Source organism: Mchenga conophoros, linkage group LG19, assembly GCF_057382185.1.
Source record: "Mchenga conophoros isolate Kocher_MC1m ecotype Shallow Benthic linkage group LG19, M_conophoros_male_GT1.1, whole genome shotgun sequence".
Taxonomy (NCBI): domain Eukaryota; kingdom Metazoa; phylum Chordata; class Actinopteri; order Cichliformes; family Cichlidae; genus Mchenga; species Mchenga conophoros.
The window spans coordinates 8,109,110-8,131,382 of record NC_140544.1 but is presented as its reverse complement, the minus strand read 5'-3'; the positions used below and the strand labels follow the sequence as shown (position 1 = coordinate 8,131,382).

The window sequence follows — 22,273 nt, the reverse complement described above, 5'->3', positions numbered from 1 at the left end:
GTAACAGCAGCTGATAGCTGTCACAGCAATGCCTTACCTTTTTTTTGTAGTATGCAACCATAGTAATCTACACTTTGTCACATAAAGTAAGATTTTGGTGTTGAAATTACTTTTATTCAAACTGCTTTGACAGGATTTTTACATTTCTATACATTCACAGACCTGCAAATCTTCAAGTTTCACACCAGAATCTGTCTGTGTTTTATCAGGTGGTGTAATCCGCGAGGAGAGCGCCTACAGTATCGCAGTGACGCCCACCTCTGCTGCCCGTTGCCCACGGTGTCGCCGCTACACCGCCAACTCAGCGGATTGCCTCTGCCCGCGCTGCCAGAGCGTCGTCTCCCAGGCTCACTGATGACCTCTGGCTCGGTTTGAAGGGCTGACCAGAGACCAGGTTTTGCACGCCCATCGGAGGCTGTAAAAAGGACTAGAAACATCTGCTGTCGTGCTGTAGTTCTCTCTCAGAGGATGCTTATTGGAAGAAAAACAAAGCCTCAGCTCAGCACAGGAAGGCAACAAAGCATCTGGTCTCTGAAATGTGTTTTAACAAATGTAAAAAGATGGTCTATAGGTGGGGTTTCCATTCAGAGAGCTTACGTGTGTCTGCGTTCTTTTAAAAAAAAAAGTGCTACAGCCACATTTGACCCCAAAGGCAAATGTAGACTCGTCACCTCTGGTTTGTAGCGTTTATTTCTCATTTTCTCCCCTAATCTAAACAATTTTTGGTATCAGTTGGCAAGTTTTGGAGCTTTAGAGATGTTTGTTGTCTCGTCTATTAATGAAACCTCGTAATTGTGTTAGAGACACAAGTTTGGGTTGTGTGGTTTGCCTGAGTCTCCAGTTACACCTTAAAACAATCACTTTATCAGCACCTACAGGCTAATTTGTCAGAAGTGCATTTGGATGTAGCGCCCTCAGTTCTCCCTCCCTTGTGTAAAGCACCAAATAAAATGTGCCTCGGATATGTTGACAGTTCTGCTGTCAGCAAAGCTGTACAATCTTGAATGCACTTTGTCATTTAAAAAATTTGAATTTAGTAGATGGTGCTCCTGATATGAACGTCTTGGCCACCATATTTTTGAGATTTTAAAAGGTCCTAAAATGCACTGAATTATTCTAAATTGTAAGCTTGCAATGTTGCTGTAAATGTTGATGTTATCTAGCTGGAATCTTCTTTTGTTGGTGCATTTAGATCATACCTGATCATAAGGATTGTGGATATTTTCTTTTTCAAACATGTATTTCCCTGTTTAGATCTGTCATATTCTGGGGGAGGCAGATGATAAATCCAGGTAATTAAACAGCTCTACAAACCAGAGGAGAAATGAGTGTTTGATTTAGTTGCTCCTTTTACTGTATGGGAAAAGAATGCACTACAGAGTCACTGTGACAGCAAACTGATGCTGGTGGGTACTTCTTTGTATAATAGCTTGTGTTCCTTGAAAAAATAAAGAACGGGTCTTCAGACTCATGTTCTCCCAGCTTTAAGAAGCATCTTTATTCTGCATGGGAGCAGCTGGTGTACAGGCACAGCTATTAAAGTTCAGTCTGCATATATAAATAAAAAATCAGGTCCATTTTTCTTGCTAATACATTTCTGATCTGTGAAGAAGAGTCGTCGTCTGACACGGCACACAGGGTGTCTGACTTTAACGTGAGTACTAACACAAATATTTAATCTCATTTGTTGTCACATGCAGGGAAATAAGATGGATTAAAAAAAACAATTAAAAGCCTCTGAATCCATCGTGTTTAACACCACCTATGATTACTGAGCAGAACAACAAAACCTCCAAACGGGGGTGAGAAAGTTCTTTATCCTCTTCCTCTCTGACAGTCTCTCACATTCCAACTATCTGCAGCATCTTCCCCTCAGTCCTCCGTGGTGAGGACCTCTACGGCCTCCAGCAGGTGGAGGGCCAGACTGTACTGAGCGTGGTTCTCCGGCAGTATCTCGATCAGACGACCGACCAGCCGGCTGGTCTGGGGCAGCGGGATCAGGGGACACCGCAGCTCACGTGGGTCCTGCAAAATAAACCACACTTCCAGTTAAAAATGACCAGATGATTTATTTAAACTACATTACACGTCCTGGCTGAGGGGCAGCACTTGCAGCGACCAGTTCCCCCCCTTTCTAATTTATTACAGTCTCACCAATGATTTCAGTCAGTTTTTATATCTGTAAGTAATAATAAATCAGCCCATTCTCACTCCCAGGATTTTAATTTGTGCTGCTTTTATCTAATTCTAAATTCAGACAAAACTGACATCATTGCACCAATTTCAGAAAGAGCAGCTCACAGGGCACGGTCTGCTCATTGGGTTTCTCCAATCTTCTAGCGTCATTGTGAACTGACTCACTCTCAAACCACCAGTTCTTGCTCCCTAAACCAAACCAGCAGGAACTGGATATAACTGAACTGAAGTGTAACGTTTTTGAGATCATTTAAATTCTATTAAAAAGTTTTTTAATACGCCTTAAATTTAACCTATTGTGATTTTAATGGCTAATTATTCATGTTGGACACTCATGACTGTACCAACTTGAGCAAAAGTTAAACAATTTCATGTTATAACAGAGAATCTGTCACTGTGAACAGAACTCAGCAATGACTACATTTTAAAGAAACAAAAAGGAGAAACTGCGGTGCCAGATTCAGTTGAGCAATAGAAAAAAAAAACAACACATTGGCTCTTTGGGGACACCAAAGGTTCCTATTTGTTTCTGAAAACACATAAATGTAGAGTTCAAAGACTCTTACCCTGTATGTACACTCAACTATGCACTCTAGTTCTCCAAGCACTACTTGCAAATAACCCTTTAGGAAAAGAGCAGGCTGTAGTGTTGGGATCTCACCATCGCCTTCAGCCACGTGCAGAGGGTGGGGGGCAGGCGGGCCAGCAGCTCCATGGCAGCCTGCGTCTGGTTCTGGCTGTGGAGAAGCGAGTAGCTCAGCCTCTGACCTGTCAGCACCAACAACTGGGAGCCCAAAACATCCTTATCTTCCACCTCTAACATCACCTGAGGACGGGGAGATTAATTGCTTTAAGATTTAAGTTTTCGTGATCTACGGTTTGTGGCTACAAATGTCTTCAGATAACCACACCTAACCAATACCTAAACCAAGTAGTCTTAGTGCCTAAAGTGAGTTTAAGCAAGTTTTCGTGATCTACAAGGAAACAGTTTCCAACCTCTTCTGCCCGAAGATCCAGTCCTTGGCTGTAGAGCTCGCAGACGAGATGCCGCCGCAGGATGTCTGGGTTGACCTGCAGCAGAGAGCCGAGCTCTAAACACAGCGAGGGCCACCACTCGGCTTTGGGTCCGCTTGAAGGAAGTGGAGCGGAGCTAGTGGGATCATCTATAGCCTGAACCCAACCGGTCAGCACCCGCAGGAGGAACTGAAACAGAGGACAAAGTGGAACAGCAGGAGATCAAGCGATGGGTGTGGAACATCATTGTCCGATTACTGTCTGCATTTTGTTCCACCTCTTACCTCCTGTCGCACAGAGACCAAACCTGGGTCCATGTCTCCGCTGGGCATCAGCTGGATGGTCGTCAGGTCTCTGAAGAAAGCATTCTTACCCTGCAAACACACATGTGACACAAATAGATAAACATTAGAAATGTCGGCTGGTATCATTTGTGATCTGTATCTGCCAGCACCGGAGTACCATCAACTGCATTTTTCCTAATGGCAACTTAAGACTGGCTACAAAACATGAATCGACCCGTACAGCCTGGATTTGGATTTACAGAAAGGTGATTTGTTTATATAACTCTGGTTTACATTGTATTAATGCTTAAACGTTTGCATCATTAAGGATGAGGCCGTTGGAACTGTCAGGTCACTGTGGTGGTCAGCTGTCTGCTGTCTCTTCAACTCCCCTAACGTCTAACTAAAAGAAACATGGAGGTGGCTTTACGGAGACTTCAGAACCTCCAGTGGGTGACGGATGGATTCAAATGCAGCAGTGAGTGTCCCTCCATGTCTACGTTTTTGTTCTAAACTTTGGCAGAGTGTCGATCTCCTCACCTTGCTATCAAAAAGGCTGAATGGTTTGACCTTGACACTGAAGGTCATAGCAGCATGTAGCAGGGATGCTAACAGGCAGTGGTGCTGGACCAGCGGGTAGTGAACACCTCTTTGCTCCAGGGCAAGTTCAGCAATGGAAGCTGGGCCCTCGGCTCCAGACCACGCCTCCTCGATGGACAACTCTGGGGCAGAAACCTCCTCCACCGCCGAGTCCGCCTGCACGGAAAAGGAAAATACAGCTAATGAGAGGATTCATTTTCCAATTTATATTAAACACTATTATACATATTCATTAAGAAAAAAAGATCTTGTAGAAAAACCAAAGATATGATTTGATTTTATTCCTAATGCTTACTTTTCAAGCAATTTATTTGATATTTTCAGCAAGAGTGTTCTTCACTACTGCAAGAGTACAGCAGTCATGCAGGTTTTATGTGAATGGCAAGAACAGGAAGAAGTCCTTTTCACACATGCATAGAATAAATCAGGTCTCTGGTGCAGTGTGGGCAGTGTGGGTGGTATTAGTAGCTCTTTTGATCAGGCAGCAGGTGGAAAAAAAACTAACAACTAGAAATGCTTTCCCATTATATTAGACTAAAATCCCATTTCTATAAACTTCCTACTGTTGTCGTTCAGTGTTTCACTGCCATGCTAACCACTCTCCATGCTATCACTCTGCTGTCTCCTTTACTTACATAAAACTTCATAAAAGAAAAAAGGCACTGATTCCTAACCAACACTCCAGTCACCTCCATGAGGATATTCAGCAGCTGGACGCAGCAGCCCAGGAAGGACGTCATCGCTTTGTCTCCCATCCCGACATCCTGCACAAAAATTCACAGATCTTTAGTACATGCTTTAAATCTGAATATTTGTATGGACTAATATATTTACCGGCAAATAAACATTTTGAATAGAATTGGTGCTGAAATGTAACTCTTACCCGTCGACACAAGCGATCTTTGGGTGCTTTCCCCACCTGTTTCAAAATAAATCAATAAAATAAGAGATTTAATTCTGTACAAAGTCCCGACACAGTGACAGAGCTCAACTCGACTCATTATGACCAGAACTTACTTTCTCCATGAGAAAGGTTGCTGCTGAGAGACGCTTGGCAATGAATGTGCTCCACATCATTGTACAAACACCTGTGAGGAGTTAAGACATGCTGACTACCGGGGAGGTACTGTCTTCTAAAGCATGCATTGTATTATTGGATCAATAAAACAGACCGAAAGCCAGTGTGGTACTCACCTTGCTGAATATGAGGACTGGAGACCATCTTCAAATGTTCCACAGACCAGCAGAGATATCGACCCTCCTATGAAGAGAAGCAGGTGTGAGATCAGACTGCAGAACTCTTCAGGTCTTTATGAAAATCTGAAAGTTTGCACTTTCTACTATTAAATACAGTATGTGTTAGTTTGCGCACAGATAGAAGATTTACAATGCTGCACCAAACCGCAAGTAAATTTAGCTAATCTTCCCTTCAAGTCTGTCTGCTGCTGCTACATTTTCACCAGTGTTGGCTGTGAGTGATCTAAGCATAGCAGCAGGTTTTGAAATGGTGTAGAAGAGCACAAGGAGACAACCTTGGAAGAGACGTATGCTAATGCTAAATCTGGGAAAGCTTTTTCCTTCTTATGGGTGGAGACGTGTGACTTTGTGATAACGCGTTGTGTGCGTGCTTGTATATTTGCACACCTCTGGGTCTTTGTTCCACTGCACCACATACTCCCAGCAGCAGTGGGCGAAGAGAAAATCAGGTGAGAGAGAGTGTGGGAACCGCTGGCATACCGCTAACAGCAACTCTGAAAAACACGGAAGAAAACAGAGGCTGATTTGGATTCAGGCTCCATGAAACAATGTGTACTGCAGAACAGGAAATATGACTAATTTGCCTGTCTTCAGCTTACTGTGATTATTTGATCATTAACCAAACCTTGATCATTATGAATAAATACCATACAATGCTATTGTCTTCTGTTAGCCAAAGAGAACTGTCACACTGCACATTAACTGTAGAGAGATCTTTCTATACAAATGTCCAATTTCTACTTTCAATATTCTTGGACTTTAGCAGACTCATGTGCCCAGCTAGAGTCCAAAATATTTATAGCAATAGACAGTTTTAATTTGATGATCATTGGTTTGACTGTGGTCTATAGGTTGGATGCTTTTAGGTGACCAGACTAGCATTGAGAACAAGCTTACGTTTAATAAGAAAGTTCATAGTGTCATCTGCATAAAAACATATATTACTGATACAGAGGTCCAAAAATAGGCTAAGTAATCGATTTCCATTATTTTACTTTTTGTCTTTTTGAATTTGATTTTTTTTAAATCACCACAAACAACAACACAGCTGACGCCACATTATTCTAGGATTTTCAAGTTAAACTATATCTCAAAATTGCCCAGAAAGACTAACATACCGAACGTGTGTTAATGCCTCAGTCCTCACCTGCTGTCCTGTCTGTGTCCTCTTGGCTTTTCTCCTGCTCATGTCTTTCTTCTTCGTCTCTCTGCTCCACATTGTCATCTGCTTCTTTATTTCCCCTTTTCTGGAGGATTTCCTTGAGCCGCTCTGGGGAAATGTCTTGTCTAAACACCCACTTAGAGACGCTGTCGGCAATACCGCCTGAAACAGACAAAAGCAAACGTTGAATGTATTTGAAATTACTAACTAGGCTTTGGCCAGGCAGTGTATTTGAATGGGTTGTGGCAGTTGTTCCAGATTCCCACACTCCAAAGAAGAATGCAGCCATCAGGGGAAAACTATGGTCAATATCATCAAGACACTGAATTCATGGAGAGAAGAAGTCAATAAAAACAAGGAGTAACTGAGGAGAGAACAGCGATACAGTGCATTTGAATACATTTATGAAGTGAGGAAAAACCAAGAAAAGAAACATGACAAGTAAAAAATGAACTCATACAGCTTGAAGTCTCCCTGAACTTATTTTTCTCTACCTGTGCCTCCCTCCAACAATGTTTTAATAGAGCACTGAACTGTAGCGCCCCCCGTTGCTCCTGGTGGAGGAGGCACCAACAGCAGAGTCTGCAGCACAAGCACGTCTTCCAGCTGGCGAACACACACCACCCACTGCTCCAACTCCAGTGACACTGCCTCCCACTCTGACTGAAACTGACACACACACACATTAGTGTTGGTTGATTTTTAAAGGGGGTTATGTTCCTATTTTTTTGCTTAAGACAGTCCTCAAATGCATGACGCCTCTCTACCTTGCTATCAGCTCGGCTTGTGATGCTAGCTTTAGCAGCACGGTGAGCAACCAGTGCAGCCAGCAGGGCAGCGGCAGTGTTGTGGGACTGAACACATGTAGTGCGGACTTGCTGCCACCAGGGGGAGATTGACTGTGTGTCCCATGACTCCTCGACTGCACCTAAACGGAGGGAGAGAAAAAGAAGAGGCCACTCTTATTCTACTTATTCTTCTTTTCCAGTCTGACGGTTACTTCTTGAGGTTCACATTTCTTTCGATTTCTTGTTGTCCAACTGAAGAAAACCACCAGAGCACCAACCAACATCAGCACATCTAACATCAGAAACATCAGATGAATTAGCCCTTCAACCATTAACATATAGAGTTGTATTATTTAGCCTCGCGAACTACACAAACACGACAAGCCTTACAGGTACCTTTCATATCGCTGAGGGCGACAAGTAGTCTGTGGAGGTTTCGAACATTTTCCTCTGGTTTCTGTAGCAACTCCTTCTCCCGATGCAACCACACACTCAACAGCAAAGACTGACAGAAACAGGAAGTATGAACTGAATTAATTACTGATATTTGTTCAAAGACCTATTTGGAGTATATTATACACCCTAATTTCATGTGAGAACATATCAGGCTCCAGACACGCTGGGTAGACTTACGCAGGCAGATAATGAAGTCTGCGTTCTTTCACTCATTAACAGTAAATACTGAATACTGACATCACAATATAAAGTGACCATTACTGAATAAATTACACACCAGTGGGTTGTGGTTCATCTCTGGCAAAGATTTAAAAAGCCTCATATCAGTATTATGTATGTATCATACAGTAAAAAATTAAAAAGATATGCAATTCTATATAAAATTGTATGCACTGTATAAGATTTGTAAGATTTCTCTCAACAGCAGTTACACATCCTGTCACATCCTGATCCCACCTTTCACCCATTCTCCCCCCCCCCCCCGCCCCCGCTTACCAGAAGCTGCTGTGGGCTGATGCCGGCCTGCTGTAGTGTGTAACAAACTTTATGGAGTGGACTTTTTCCACACAGACAACTCCAGAACAAGAAGTTTCCTGCAAATGACAAACAGGAAAAGTACTCAGTCTGAGTTTTGATTGAGTGTAACAGCATTAATGTGCCTACTTATGTTGCCTGCCTTACCCAACTGGTTCCATTCAGTTTCAGACCTACGGATCACCTTAACCTCCTCATCCTCTGTGCACTCCAACTGGGAGAGAAAAGCCTGAGCAGGCAGGGGGGAGTCAGGCGAATCCTGGGCAAACGAAACACTGGGTCTTGGTGTGAACTGGGCATAGCGCTGCAAGGTCGGTGCAACACGGGACAATTCCTCCTCTATGCCTTCAAGGGAGTCCTGCAAGGATGGAAGAAAGAAATACTGGAATAGCACCGAGGTTTCAGCTCACCACCTCTAAAGAAGCTCTTAATTTCTTTAAATCTCTGTGTGTGTGTTCTCACATTTTCAGCGGTTTCCTCGACATCTGCGGCAGAATGCAGTTGCTGGATGTCTGTGTAGAGCTGCAGTAGTTTGAGCTGTGATGAGCAGAGCTGAAGCAACTCAGCATCCACTTCCCCAGGCTCTGAAGTGCAGAAACAAAAGGAGAAACAAGCTCAGGGTGAATATGAGATACAAGTTCCTGACACTTTTTTCTTTCATATTACATTTCTTTCATCAGTAAACGTATTCTTTACCTTGCCGTTTCAAAGTGTCATCTAAGGCACGTGTGATGTTAACAAGACAAGAGACAGGAGTGTTTTTATTTGACAGAAGAGACTCCAGTGCCTGAAAGAAAATGGAGACACTGAAATTCATATGACATCATATTCAACTGACAAAAAGAGTTTTAAGTGAATAATGGCAGCAGTGGTGTTCAGTTCGGTTGCAACCACAATTTAAAATCACCTGGAAAATAAAGGATATTTACATATAGGGCCAGTGTGCCCAAGAAGACTTGAACAGGGGCCCAGGATTGAGCTGCTGGACCAATCAGGGCTGTTCAAGTATTTGAAAAGATAAATTACTTGGGTTCCTGTCCCATGTGAAAGAAAAGTAAAAGTTGCTTCATCATTCTTAGACTTAACAGACTTTTAATTTTAATCTCTTTTTCAATTTATATTTAGTTTTCAGTTGCAGGTTGGTTAGATTTAGGAGAAGTCTGTAATTAGAGTAAAACAGGGCCATTTAAAACAATAACCACATCAGATTTTGGTCGTACCTGCTTCTTAACTGCAGGGTGTTTGATATCTAGTACGATGCTTCTGGCTTCACTCTCCAATATATCTAAAGGAACACAGAGTCATTAATAATATAATACTGTATAACACATGAAATATATTTGAACATGAAACCTGACATCTCTCGTCATGCACTTACCAAGCTCAATGTCTCGGCTCCTTAGTAGGGTAGTGAGTTTCTTTACCAGGTGCATATCTTTGGCTCGCTCGCTCTTCTTATCACTGAAGTGAAAAAGACAGAAAGATGGAGTTAGAGGGGACTTTTGCTGCCGTCGTGCAGTAGGTTTTTTGTTTGTGCCTTTTGGAGATTTTTTAAGGCAATTATCTGACAATAATAATAATAATAATAATAACTTTATAAACCTCCACAGAGCATGCCTGCCTAATATCTTGAGGGAGGTTGTTCCACAGAAACGGGGCAGGGAAAGAAAAGGCACGCTCTCCAATTGTCTTTTTTCTGGCTCTAGGAACCTTTAGAAGGCCAGAGTCCTGAGATCGTAGAGCACAGGATGGAACATAAAGGTGTAAAAGGTCGGAGAGGTATGAAGGTGCCGTTTAAAGCCTTGTAGGTGAGCAGCAGGACCTTAAAATCTGCTCGAACCTGACAAGGTAGCCAATGAAGAGATCTTAGTACAGGGGTAATGCGCTCAAATTTCCCAGATCATGTTAAAATGCGAGCAGCTGCATTTTGCAGCTGTAGACCTCTAAAACTTTTCTTTGGTAGCCCAGAAAGAAGAGCATTACAATAATCTATACGTGAAGACACAAACGCATGGACAAGAACGCCTGCAGTGTTTCTTAACAAAACTTGTCTGATTCTGCTATGTTCCTCAAATGACAAAGGCGGTCTTTGTTATCTCTTTTACACGAGACTCGAAGGAGAGCACCATGTCGGACCACACGCCCATATTTCTCACCGTTTGGTTATGTGTACCAATAACCTGTCAAAGGAGTTTTTGCTGTGAGTAAAATTCACAGATTTTACCTGGATGTTACTTAACAATAATTAGCACGTATCCAAAGCCAGTCATTTACATAGCAAACATAGCCACACAACATATTCTGGGGTACCAAAACAAAACCAGCGGTCAGTTCAGAAAGTCCGTCTTTACAGCTGAAGCGTACAGAATGATCATTCAACCTGTGGGAATCCTATGACAAGAACTGATTTTTTTGAACCTCACAGAACCAGGAAGTTGCAGCTCTTCAGATCCAACCTAATGTCAAATATTCATGACTCTTTGTGTCAGATTTAAGAGTTTTTAAAGGTGGGGAAAATCTGACCTAAGAAAGTGGGCAAGACTCTGCAAAATTGATTTTTTCACTGCACCTGCATTCATTTTAAACACCTACATGACAGCCTGTCCTTTTAGTCTGCGTACAAACCTGAGAGCCAGGTGGAAGGGAATGTTCACGGTCCTCAGAACTCCTGTGATTGGATCAAGCAGACACACCTGCTGTGTGTGGAGCTGCCAACCCTGACTGGTCACACTGTTCACCCCCATCAGACGGTAACCAGCATACAGCAACCTGCAACACCGTACAAGCATATATTTTGTTATATTCCAACTTCAGGATCAAATGAGATTCTTCTTCAGTAAGAAAATGTGGGAGCTTCACGGTGTGTACCTGCAATGTTTGCCTACAGTGAAAGCTCCGACCCGAGGCCCCTGTTGCATTGCCCAAACCTCCAGGATCCCCCTACGAGGGGCATAGATGACGAGGAACAGAGCGTGGCGTCTGGGGAGGGACGCCGAGGGGGATAAATCCCGCTCGCTACGCTCCTCTGGAACCTGCAGCCAACCCAACTGGGCATCTCTGTAACCTGGAGATAAATGTATGATTGGGACATTGTTAAGATTTTATTAATAATGACACAGGCCGAAGAAGGAATCATAGTAAAAATAAACATTACAGTGTTTAGGGCAACTCCTGCTACACTGGAAAGCTCTTTAATTAATTATTTTTAAAGTGGCCCCAGCTAGAAAAGCAGCATAAGATTAAACATAAATCTATGAAAACAAAAAGGAAACATCTTCATCTGATCACCTGTACAAAGATTAGATTATAAGATTTTAAATTGGGCTGTGACATTTTTAATGTATAAAATACCTGATCTACAGACCTATTTTAATATCATACTGAAATTATAAATGCAATGAGATAGAGCTGCATTTCTAGCCCATCTAATGATGCTCAATTTCTCTGGCAACATTCAGATAGTAGGTTAAGAATTAGGTGTTCACAACATGAATGCATCGATCCATCCTGCCTTTTATCAAAGGTTCAGGCTGCTGATGCTGGTGTATTGCTGTAGGGATGGTTTTTTTGGCATAATTTGGGCTCCTTAGTACCAACTGGTCATCAACTGATTATTGTTGATGACCATGTCCATTACATCCTTTATGACCACAGTGTACCCATCTTCTAATGGCTGCTGCAGCAGGAAGTGTCAAAGCTCAAATCATCATTTTAAACTGATTGCTTGAGCATGACAGTGAGTTCACTGTACTCAAATAGCCTCCACAGTGACCAGATCTCAGCCCAAAAGAGCAACTTGGACATGTCGTGGAACAGGAGGTTTGCATCATGGGTGCACAGGCCACACATCTGCAGTAAATGTGCGACACTATCCTGCCAATATGGAACAAATTTCTGTATGTGTTTCTATTACATATGTGTGTCACTCACAACGAGTTGTTCTTCCACGTGTTTACACCTCACCTTTCCACATGCGAATGGCGATGCCCCTGGCCAAGTCCAGCAGTGTGACTCGGCCAAAGTCATCAGTCACTCCAGCCAGCATGTTGCACGGGGACAGACATATCGACTCGCCATGCCGCCGAGAGTCTGGGAGACCAAATCTGCAAAGGAGAGCAGCAAGTGTGCTGAGGTCAGGTTAGGTTTTCAGTCTCAACAGCACACAGTCGACGACGACTGGATTTGTGTTTTAGATGTCCCAGTTCGTACCTGATACTTAAAGGGGTGGCAGGCTCCACCTTGGGCTTCTGTTTCTGGGGAGCCTCCTCTTCGTTCTTGTTTTTGTTCCATCCCAACCACCCGCTGAGAGGGAAATGACAAGTGACGATAGAAAAAATAGAAAGAGGAAAAAGAAAAAGCGAGTGAGAAACAGTAAGGAGGAAACTTCAAACACAGATCTTCCGTCTCCAGATGCTTTCCAGCACACTGACCCCTGACTTTGGCTTGGAAACAACTTCTCCACTGGATGAGGCATTTGTCTTTGCCGCCTGTGCACTTATGCCCTGTGCTTTGATACAAGCCTCCAAAAACTATCCATTTGTCGGATCATTTTATTGGAGCCCAAAGACTCTGGACCGTTTTTGACTTAGTTGTGTCTAAGTATTTGTTTGCTTACAAGAATAATGAACTTGGATTTAAAGTTAATGAGCACAATGAAGAGTTTAAATTATATTTATGTCACAGCTTAAACATATAGCTGCATAGCAATTGTACAACAGTGGAAATCATCACTGTATGATCTAGGAAAATAAAAATGTAAAAGAAATTAAAATAGGACAGAGAACCTAAGCTTGGGGAACATCATGTGATTGGGCTTCACACACACACACACACACACACACACACACACACACACACCTGGCAGCACTGAAGAGGGCTGAGGTGAGTTTACTGGCCACTGCCATAGCCACGTGGGACAGCAGAGGCTGAGAACTCCCCTATATACAGTTAGGGACACAAGGAAAAGCAGATTTTTTGTTAATTTTTGAACTGCAGGCGATTATAGTCATGATACATACCCATTTTGAAAATATAATTACCTCTATAGCATAGTAAAAGCCTGTGTATGGCCCAGATCCTACAGTGACATACTGGCTCATGGCGGGGGGGCTGCCTTTGACTGAGGCGTTGAATCCTCCCAGGATAGATGCGTTCTTCATTTGATCAAAGACACACAGTGTCATGATGCCTAAAAGCAGAAGAGTTACTTACTGTCATCTGGATCAATCATAAAGATAAATCTGTAGACTCTCCATCTGAATTTATCACTTTAAGAGTAAATATCTCAGTTGAAATATGTAAAGGTGAATAATATATCCGTCAGATGGATAGAGTCTTTTTTGACTAACACTGGTTAGTGTTATCTCTCCAGTTCTATTTGCTCTACTAAAATGAATGAAGGGCTAATTCATCTGATGTTGTAAATGTGAATGACACAGTCGCATCTGCAGATCCAAAACATTATGATGTTTAATATCATAAGTTAATCCATTATGCAGCAGCCAACCACCAGCATGAATTATCAGTGGAAAGCTCTCAAACAGACTCTTACCCACGCTGCTGTGGTCCACAATGGTGTCCATTTCCTGCAGACCCCACTTCTTATAGGCCAGAGGAGGAGGCTGGATCACATCATTACCTGCTGCTGCAGCTGATCAAAAGGAGGTTAAGTTAGTAAGAAGCAACAACTTTAATAAAACAGTATTTTTTTATTATCTATTAGTCAACTTTAACTCTACTAAGGTCTAAACAGGGTTTGTCTTGGGTCACACAGAGTATTCAGAGTTATTATAGGAGCAGACAACAAACACACAGAGCACTAGATCAAATGCTGCTGAAGCTTGGCTCCCCAGATAGCAAACACATCTGGACCTGACCTGGGGCCACTTTTGGTTCTAGCAAATGTAGGCCCAGGCTTCACTGAAACGTCACCTGATATTTGGCCCATGAGAGGCAGACCTGTGGGTGTGTTTAAGCAGCCAAACAGACACTAAATCAAGGCCAAATACGGCCCAAAGAAAACTGCAGATGTGGGCCACGTTTGGGCCAAACACTCATTGTTATCTGGGTACTACGCTCCAAACTGTTTATACTTCAGGTGATTGTGTTTGTGGGGTGTGTGGGGTTGGGGTTCTGTATAAGTAGGTTGGTTTCACCTTAGTACCTGAATGCTTTGTGGCAAACACTTTCCAGCCAGCAAGCAAGTGAAAAACATCTTCTGTTAACACACTGCAAACAGTACTGAGAGATTATGCATGTTTTGTTTTTTTCAGCTCAGTTTTGGCTTTTGAGGGGTTAACTACAATTGTAAGCACGCTAATCCACATACAGTCAGGCTGACAAGTCTGTTGCCTCCCTGTGCAGGAAGGGAGAAAGTTTTCCTCATATGTGTTGCAACTTCTCACCAAAGTGTCTGACTTACTTAGGAGAGCCACTTTATATATTATATATTTCACACTGACTATATTAACAGTGGCCATATACATTTGGGGACTCACTGTGGCATGTAATTTATTTATTTTAAAATCTATTTGCACGTACGTTCAGTTTACTTGCTGAGCAATTTTGAAAGTTCAGGCACTGCTAACCAGCTAGCTCTGGTCCATCCTTTGATATCATTTTGTGGATCCCTCATCCTGTGATTGGCAATCTTTCTTCATCTCTGGTGGATCACTAACCAGAACCTGGAGAACCACCTTGTAGAAAGTGCAGAGCAGAAAAAGGACTACCAGCTGCAGTCCAAGATGATAAAGTTGGAAGATATCTGACTTTAGATGAGAGTATCTCCAAAGGGGCAGCTGAATATAATGTTCAGGGGGGCATGCTATATACCCTATTATAAATGCAAATAGATGTGGCCATTTTTTTGTGCACACACACTGCTGCCACAAACACAAACTAAATGTCTGACTGAACTTTCTTCCTACAAAGACATAGAGAAGCAGCCGTACCTCTTGCCGCCTGATTCCTGCAGGCCCGCAGAGACTGAAAGAGGCTGAATCCATCTATGGTGACCATTGCAGCAGAGTAGAGGATGCTCAGCTCCTCGTGCTGCAGACAAAAAATAAAATCAACAATCAACATTGGCTCACAGATCAGGATTATAATCTTCATGCTCAATGACAATCACACAACTGAAACAGACTGACACTTTGATTTTGAATATGAATATAATCCTCACACACACCTCTCTGAATTTGAAGAGTGCTTCAGGTGTGTGTTACCTGCTCAGTTACTCCAGGGTGGCGAGGGATCTCGTAAGTGCGACACTTGAGCCTCAGTACCGGGTCCTCGTGTAGCAGCTGGGCAAGGAGCAGAACGCCGCTCTGATGGGACACAATTGATAGTCAGGGCTGGGTGAAAACACATCAACATTTAAAAAATATATCAATGTCATTCTAGCAGAAAATTAAACCATGCATGATTTTTTAAATCAGTACAGATTGATTCTGCTTTACCTAAAAAGTTTTAGCAAAGTAGTGCCAATGTTTGCAACTTTGCACTCTGATTTGAGCAAAACTGCTCTGCATGAAGGGAGAGACAGTCACATCACACTTTCTTGTCTATAATTCAAAGAATTATTGAAGATGTTATAGATTAAAAAGGTACCTCAGTGTAGAAACGGACATAACCAGATGTAAAACCCACGACTACACATGTCCAGTCAGGCCGCCCAGTGGAGCTCCTGAAAAATGTATTGAGACATGAAGTGAAGATAAACACACACAAGCACTTCCCCTCATTTAGTTCACAGATAAATAAATCTCACCTCTTCTGACTTGCCAAGGGAATACAAATGGTGCTGCTCACACACTCTCTATGAGGAAACAGAAATCAGACTTGGAGTCATGTCACATATATTTGATGTATTTACATTCTAGCTAAGGTTTTTAATTATCATAATTTTTAATGTATTAATTGAGTTTTGCCTTCTGATAAACTTCTTATTTAATTTCTTCTTGTAAAACAGCAACGTAGCCGGTCTGAAAAATTAGGTCAAAAACTGCAGTTCCTCTAACGGCCACTTGAGACTTTCATGTTTAAACCCAGTACAAAAAACTGTTTTGGTTTCTATAGCTGAATTCCTACATTCATCAAAACTGTAGGGGTGTCATTTTAGTAAAGGTCCACTTTTTAAACTGAACTAAGGATAACTGATCTGTCTCACTTCCATCCTCCAATTCAATCACCTGGATAATTCGCCAACAGGAGCCATTATCAACCTTTTCCACAATGACTGTGGGTAAGTTAACATATTGTTTTCTCACCCTTCCTCAGTGCTAAGAGTTCCAGTCCAAGATACTCCCAGAGTCATCTCTTCTCTGCCGCTGTCATCTGTTCGCCATTTAGCTGTAAGAATAAAGAAAGATGAGGAATACTTCATTTACTACAGTTGGGAAGCTCCTTAATTTCATTGACACAAATAAAATACGACAAGCAAGAAGAAAGGTACATAAAGCAATCAGAACCACAAACAAAGCAACTGGTTATTAAATCTAAAACCGTTAGTTCTGTCCAGGTAAACCTGGATTTGCATAAACTGGACACAAAGTAAGCAGCTACTGCTGTTGCTCAGAGGTGAAAGGTGGCACATAGCCTTTGTGACAAAGTTTGGGTTAAGCCATATATTGACCTTTATATTATTACATTGCATTCATATTATTATTATTATTATTATATTCCGATCAACTACATGCTTAGCCCTATTGTTGGGTTGGCTAAAGCAAACAATTTGTTTCTACTTTGCTTCGGGAAACACTTCTACTTCCAAGGGTAAAAGTATTACTACACCACACCACGACTAGCTAGAGGAAATTATTGGTGCTGCTCATGAGCTGCTCCTGCTTGAATTTGTGGACACTTTAGTGCCCAATAGTCTATTTGTCAACAGGCTTCTGTGAAAAAGGTAATAAATAGAAGGGTCCTAGGCCCTCCTGACATGAGGGTTAGTGGTGTCGTATGAGAGCATCTGATGAGGACATGGGATGCTTTTCCATAGTGAGACACAAAACGAACAGTATGAAAGAAAACTCCAGAGTCACATATCAGGGTGTGCGTGTCTGAGAATCTGACCTGAGAGAAAGGCCGCCTTCTGTTCACGGGCCACCACCAGCAGGTCAGCGCAGGGCGACAGGGACACGACACAGTCCTGCAGCCACGGTTCACCCTGCCCGCCAGCATCATCCGCGACCTGCAGAGCAAAGGAGATCTTCAGACCTATGCCACCTTTAGAAGTGCGCATTGAGCGCTTATATTCTAATATTATATGACATTGCAACAATAAAATGAGTGTTTGTCCTATGTCACAGCCAATGACAATATTATCAGTAGTTGATTCAAATGTAAAATAGGTCATATTTTTGAATTGCTAAAGGCTTTTTTAACAGACAATGTCTGACCACACCAACCCAACACAGAAGTCCAACACAAACTCCACACATGGACTAAAAGAAAACTAACGCTGATGTGGCTTCAGACAGGATTTTTGCAGCATCCATGCAGCATAGATGCATTACAGGTAGCAGGCTGACTGCATCTTGCTTGCTAACATTACTGCTATCAAAATCACATCTGAGTGAAAATGCTTATTAGCTTCGGTGTCAAAGACTACTAATTTTAGCCATCAGTAAATTGTGTAATGGCACAAAACATTAATGTCTGTAATAGCAAAAGTGGTGGTGGTTATCCAGCTAGCTGTAACTTCATTAACGATATTATTATATGTCATTATACGACATGCATGACACATAGCGCAGTACACTGCGCAGGTCTCATCACTGCACAGACAACTTTAAGAAAAATGACAGAATGACACATTCTTTCCCTGTAAATAAATAGACATCAACTTAAAACACCAATAATGTCACATTCCACAATGAGACAAACCTTTTTATCAGAGGTGGATTCCTCCTCTTTATTATCACCACCTTCCCATGCCGACTCCCAGTCAGAGGTGTCCCAAGACAGCTCATTATCTTCTGAGTAAGAGGCAGGAAACAAATAAATAAATAAAATAAATTTTAAAAATGGGTCAAGTTTGTGATGCTTGTACGGTGGCTAAAACAGAGTGTAGAGAAGAGATGAATGCAGTGACTAAGATAAACTCAAAAGACTCGAAATGTGTGTTGGTTTTTTGAAGCCACATGATGGAACTGCAAGTTATCAGCTAGCTAAGCTAGCAAGCTGCATTCATAGGTACCAGCTATTTAATAGCAAGTGCCAAACAAAGTATTCGAGTATGAGCTGGAGCGCAGATTTTTTTGACAGTCTGTTTGCACAATTAACTGCACAGCAAGCAAAATAATTTCTCAGGTAATTGGGCACCAAACGGACAAACATACTAAGGAGGTCCAGTCTAGGGGGTCGAATTAGCTGAGGTGAACCCTGGCAGACAGTTAGTAGCTACAGCCGCCTGAGTTAGCATCCACATGTCAAAGAAGCAAACTTTAAGCATTAATCAGAATCAGAATACTTTAATAATCCCTAAGAAATTTTTAACAAAATTTAAACATGTGAGTTATATAAATATTTATCCCTTGTATCAATGTTATAAAGGAGAAAATTAGCTATAAAAAAATAAAACCTGTTATATGCAGCAGGATGTTAACATGTTAAGTTCTGCTATACAGTTGAAAGAACTGTAAAGAAGGGGTGCAGAAGTCATAGCTGCTACATAACTTTAGCTGCTACATAACTGTGGCAGCTAAAGTTGAGCAGTCAGAAGCTCTGTGCCAAAGGGAAATGAACTAATAATATAGCAACAGCGTAAAGCTCAGAAATCAGGAGGAAATCCTGCTGCTTTACGCCTTGGCACTTCAGTGTCCCCATGACGACAGTGCGTGTGTGTCTGCAGGCATCAGTATGAAATGACGCATGAATGCAACACATCCAAGCACCCTTTCTATCTGCCCTTTCTGCTGAGCATCCTGCAGTGACACCCTCAGGGACCTCATGTGCAATGACTCACACTTAAAAAGACCTGCAGATTTCTCCTCCTCCGACTGATGGATGCAAACAACAACCTAATACCAGCAATATTTGGTGGATTAGTGAACTTGGGATAGTTGACATATAACTGTTTGCTACCTGGCGTCTAGCTACAGATTTATTGTTTGGCCAAAATAACCACATTATCACACCGAAGATTAGAGCAGGGTGATATGGCCAAAAATATTTATCACGATATATATTTGAAAATTTGCGATAACGATATAACCGACGATATAATTGATGCGAGACAAAATACAACTCCACAACATTACTAGCGCAAAAGGACAACCTTCCATTTATTTTCACTTAAACAAGAAGCTGGTTTTTATGTACATTAAAGCTTTATAAAAATGTAACAGTGCAAATGCAAATTCCTTGCTGAAAGTTTAACCAAAAGGCATTTCCAGTAGAAATGGGCTGACATATCCTGAGCATAACCACGTATAATATGGTTATATGGTTAAAAAGAGGTGCTTTGCAACATTAAACTGCAGTGTGCAGTACGCATTTTTCGGACCATAAGGTGCACGGGATTATAAGGCACATTAAGCGAAACAAAGCAGTCAGATAAATCAAACTTTATTAAACTCATTCTTCTTGCTTCCTCCACTTCTGTACCATTGATTCATTAATGTTGAATTCTCTGCAGCTGCTCTATTCCCATGTTGCTGCAGTATATTAATGACTAACCTCGTATTGTGGATGGATTATCTCAGTTGTTCTCCTGACTGAAGTTTGGTCCGTTTACAGCATCCTGCCATGCGATTGCATTTGTCTCTAACCATGAAGAACCTTCACGTTAACTTTTATAAGTGGAAAAGTGTTAGTGTTCGTCCTCCAGCTTCACTGTTTATGTTATGCTAACATAGCTGTGTCGCTAGCGATCACGTAGCACATCATTATATACCAGCTAGCCCAACTTCAGTAACCCTACAAACGTCACTGCTGTTTAGTTTCCTGTCTTCATTTATGTTGGAAGTGATAGCAGAGCTGTACGTTTGATTTTTTTCAGAAATCTCTCAGTCAGAACATGCAATATCATGCTTAGGTAACTAGCGAAACTAGCGAGCTAACTTCCGCTAGCTTCCTGCTAACTTCTAACTCCGTTAAATGTAATAACTTTTGTTTTCATGGATGCCTGGAAGTTAAACTTTATAGTTACACCTGGTAAAGCAGCAATGCTGATCGTTTTATTAAAGATGAAAGAATTTAGAAAGTTTTTAACTCTAAGTGATGCTGCAGTGTTGTTTGACCTGAAGCATACGGAGTTTAGGACCCAGATTACTCCCAGATTTAAGAGCATCTTAGTCCGACAAATATGACAATAACGACGGCCGCTTGCATGTTCTGCAAAAAAATGTGCTTTGTTGTGTATCTGATGGACAAACACCAAACCAGTTCCACATCACGGAAGTTGCACCATTTTTACAAACCAATTCTGGTTCATCTGTTTCACTCAACAATCGGCCATGTGCGTATGAAAACAAAGGCACTGCGCATGCGCGTTTTACTCCCATTCTATCGCGATATTTCATTTTCCTATCGTTTCCTAACATTATACCGGTATTACCGTGAACGGTATAATATGGCCCAGCCCTACCGAAGATTTAGAATGATGTGATCGGCCAAAAGAACATCTCAGATGAGGCCATCCGTGCTATGAGGAAGTCTTGATACTGAGCTTAATGATCATGCTGTAATCGGCCCATGGTTCTTTTCTCAAACACTGAAATATTCTGTGTCAAAGTTATGTCTCTTGCAAATTGGTGCACAACATTTCAAATTCACTTAAACTTCACATGGTTGATAAAACACCTCCCCCAAAGTCATAACAGGAAACGAGATGTTCTATACTGTGACATACTCCTAACACTTTCACCACATCCATCTTCAGTATGGTCAGAAAGTCCTTCAGTTAAGGGACCCTCACACTTGACAATCGTAAGGTATGCCCACCCCAAATCATATCCTGTTTTTCTTCTATTAGTACTAAAATGTACTAACCAGACATAAAACTAACGACTGAGCCTATAAACATATCGGTAAAGTGCTTACTGAGGTCACAGATCAAATGAGCAATAGGCTCATTTTCTCATGGACATCTATACGATCAGACTTCTTTTAAAATAGAGGAGTCGCCCCCTGCTGACCACGTGGAAATAATGCAGGTTTAAGATGTTTCCTTTTCAAATTTGGAAGCTACATTCATCTTTCATATACACCCCATGTGTTTGACATCAACAGGTTGAAATATAGTAGCATTTCTGTATTGACTTCCACATAGCGGAAAAACGAAATGATGCATATAACATTGCGTGCAAAACGAGTCCAGGCCTGAATACAACCATACAAGGATTCACCTGCAAACAGCTGCAAGCTGCTTTTGATTCTGGACTCACAAAAGGCACATTAAGGCGGTGAATATTTCATTTATTCCGTTGTAACATGATAAAATTAATCAACTAACCAAAACTAGTTATGCACACTTTATCCGCATTTTCAAACCACTTTACAGCACCGAGGTCACTTTTCTAATGCTGCGAGCTGCTATCTGAGCTACTGTCACTTCGAAGCTGCAGAAGACCCCTATCCTCCTCCTGTATCGTTACCTGTTTGACTCTTCTCTTCGACTGGCTCGCTTTTCTCGTTCCGAAACAAGAAGTGCCGGACCGTTTTGAACTCTTGAAGCCGACAGAACTCAAATAAGCTGCAGGACATCCCTCTTCCGTCCCGTCCGGACCCAAGAAGACGAGAAACAGCCTGTTAGCTTTGCTGCTAACAGTCCAGTTGTGGAAGAAATGCGCCCAGTATTACACTCCTGCTATCGCGACAACTTTATGACAGCGCTGTCACAAAGAAAGGATTTTCTAAATGTCCTATACTACCCCCTAGACAAGTACAAACCACTGCCCGCCGCTCTTATTTTTCCCTAAACTTCCCACCCTCAGTCCTGATGACACATCATTAGCATAATAACACTCCACTGCTTCCGG

General features: G+C 41.9%; 2 protein-coding genes across 7 annotated transcripts in view; one reads left to right on the top strand and one right to left on the bottom strand.

Moving 5' to 3' along the window:
* iars2 (isoleucyl-tRNA synthetase 2, mitochondrial) overlaps window positions 1-1,484 on the top strand; it is a 12,530-nt gene extending 11,046 nt beyond the window's left edge. The window contains exon 24 of one of the 2 annotated variants that reach the window (XM_085256796.1): window positions 210-1,484. In XM_085256796.1, coding sequence (XP_085112922.1) covers window positions 210-355 — 146 coding nt within the window. In that variant the 3' untranslated portion in view covers window positions 356-1,484. The remainder of the gene's footprint in view (window positions 1-209) is intronic. The other variant, XM_085256795.1, reaches the window with a different exon arrangement.
* Window positions 1,469-22,273, bottom strand: rab3gap2 (RAB3 GTPase activating protein subunit 2 (non-catalytic)). Of its 5 annotated transcripts, none has more exons than XM_085256791.1 (35): window positions 21,890-22,273; window positions 18,177-18,265; window positions 17,364-17,481; window positions 16,559-16,640; window positions 16,060-16,107; window positions 15,900-15,975; window positions 15,515-15,616; window positions 15,242-15,341; window positions 13,843-13,941; window positions 13,331-13,479; window positions 13,149-13,228; window positions 12,501-12,593; window positions 12,255-12,394; window positions 11,160-11,355; window positions 10,917-11,060; window positions 9,670-9,752; window positions 9,512-9,576; window positions 8,988-9,078; window positions 8,754-8,875; window positions 8,439-8,649; window positions 8,253-8,350; window positions 7,698-7,806; window positions 7,281-7,441; window positions 7,008-7,182; window positions 6,499-6,675; window positions 5,739-5,845; window positions 5,289-5,355; window positions 5,112-5,182; window positions 4,978-5,013; window positions 4,730-4,858; window positions 4,035-4,250; window positions 3,495-3,584; window positions 3,193-3,399; window positions 2,858-3,022; window positions 1,469-2,025 (listed from the first exon to the last, which is right to left on the bottom strand). In XM_085256791.1, the coding sequence occupies exons 1-35, from the start codon at window positions 21,996-21,998 to the stop codon at window positions 1,873-1,875; spliced, it is 4,158 nt and encodes a 1,385-aa protein (XP_085112917.1). In that variant the 5' UTR covers window positions 21,999-22,273; the 3' UTR covers window positions 1,469-1,872. The 5 variants fall into 5 exon arrangements, with proteins under 5 accessions (XP_085112917.1, XP_085112915.1, XP_085112918.1 ...); XM_085256789.1 differs by having other exon boundaries at window positions 18,177-18,268; window positions 21,890-22,272; XM_085256792.1 differs by having other exon boundaries at window positions 4,769-4,858; window positions 18,177-18,268; window positions 21,890-22,272.

What these genes read in the sequence shown, in the direction of transcription:
- rab3gap2 (XM_085256789.1), bottom strand. Translation starts at nt 21,998, where the DNA reads ATGTCCTGCAGCTTATTTGAGTTCTGTCGGCTTCAAGAGTTCAAAACG. An exon ending in TGACACTTTGAAACGGCAAG is followed by an intron (nt 8,876 to 8,987) that starts GTAAAGAATACG and finishes TCTGCACTTCAG; the next exon opens with AGCCTGGGGAAGTGGATGCT. An exon ending in CAGTCCTCATATTCAGCAAG is followed by an intron (nt 5,183 to 5,288) that starts GTGAGTACCACA and finishes AACTCCTCACAG; the next exon opens with GTGTTTGTACAATGATGTGG.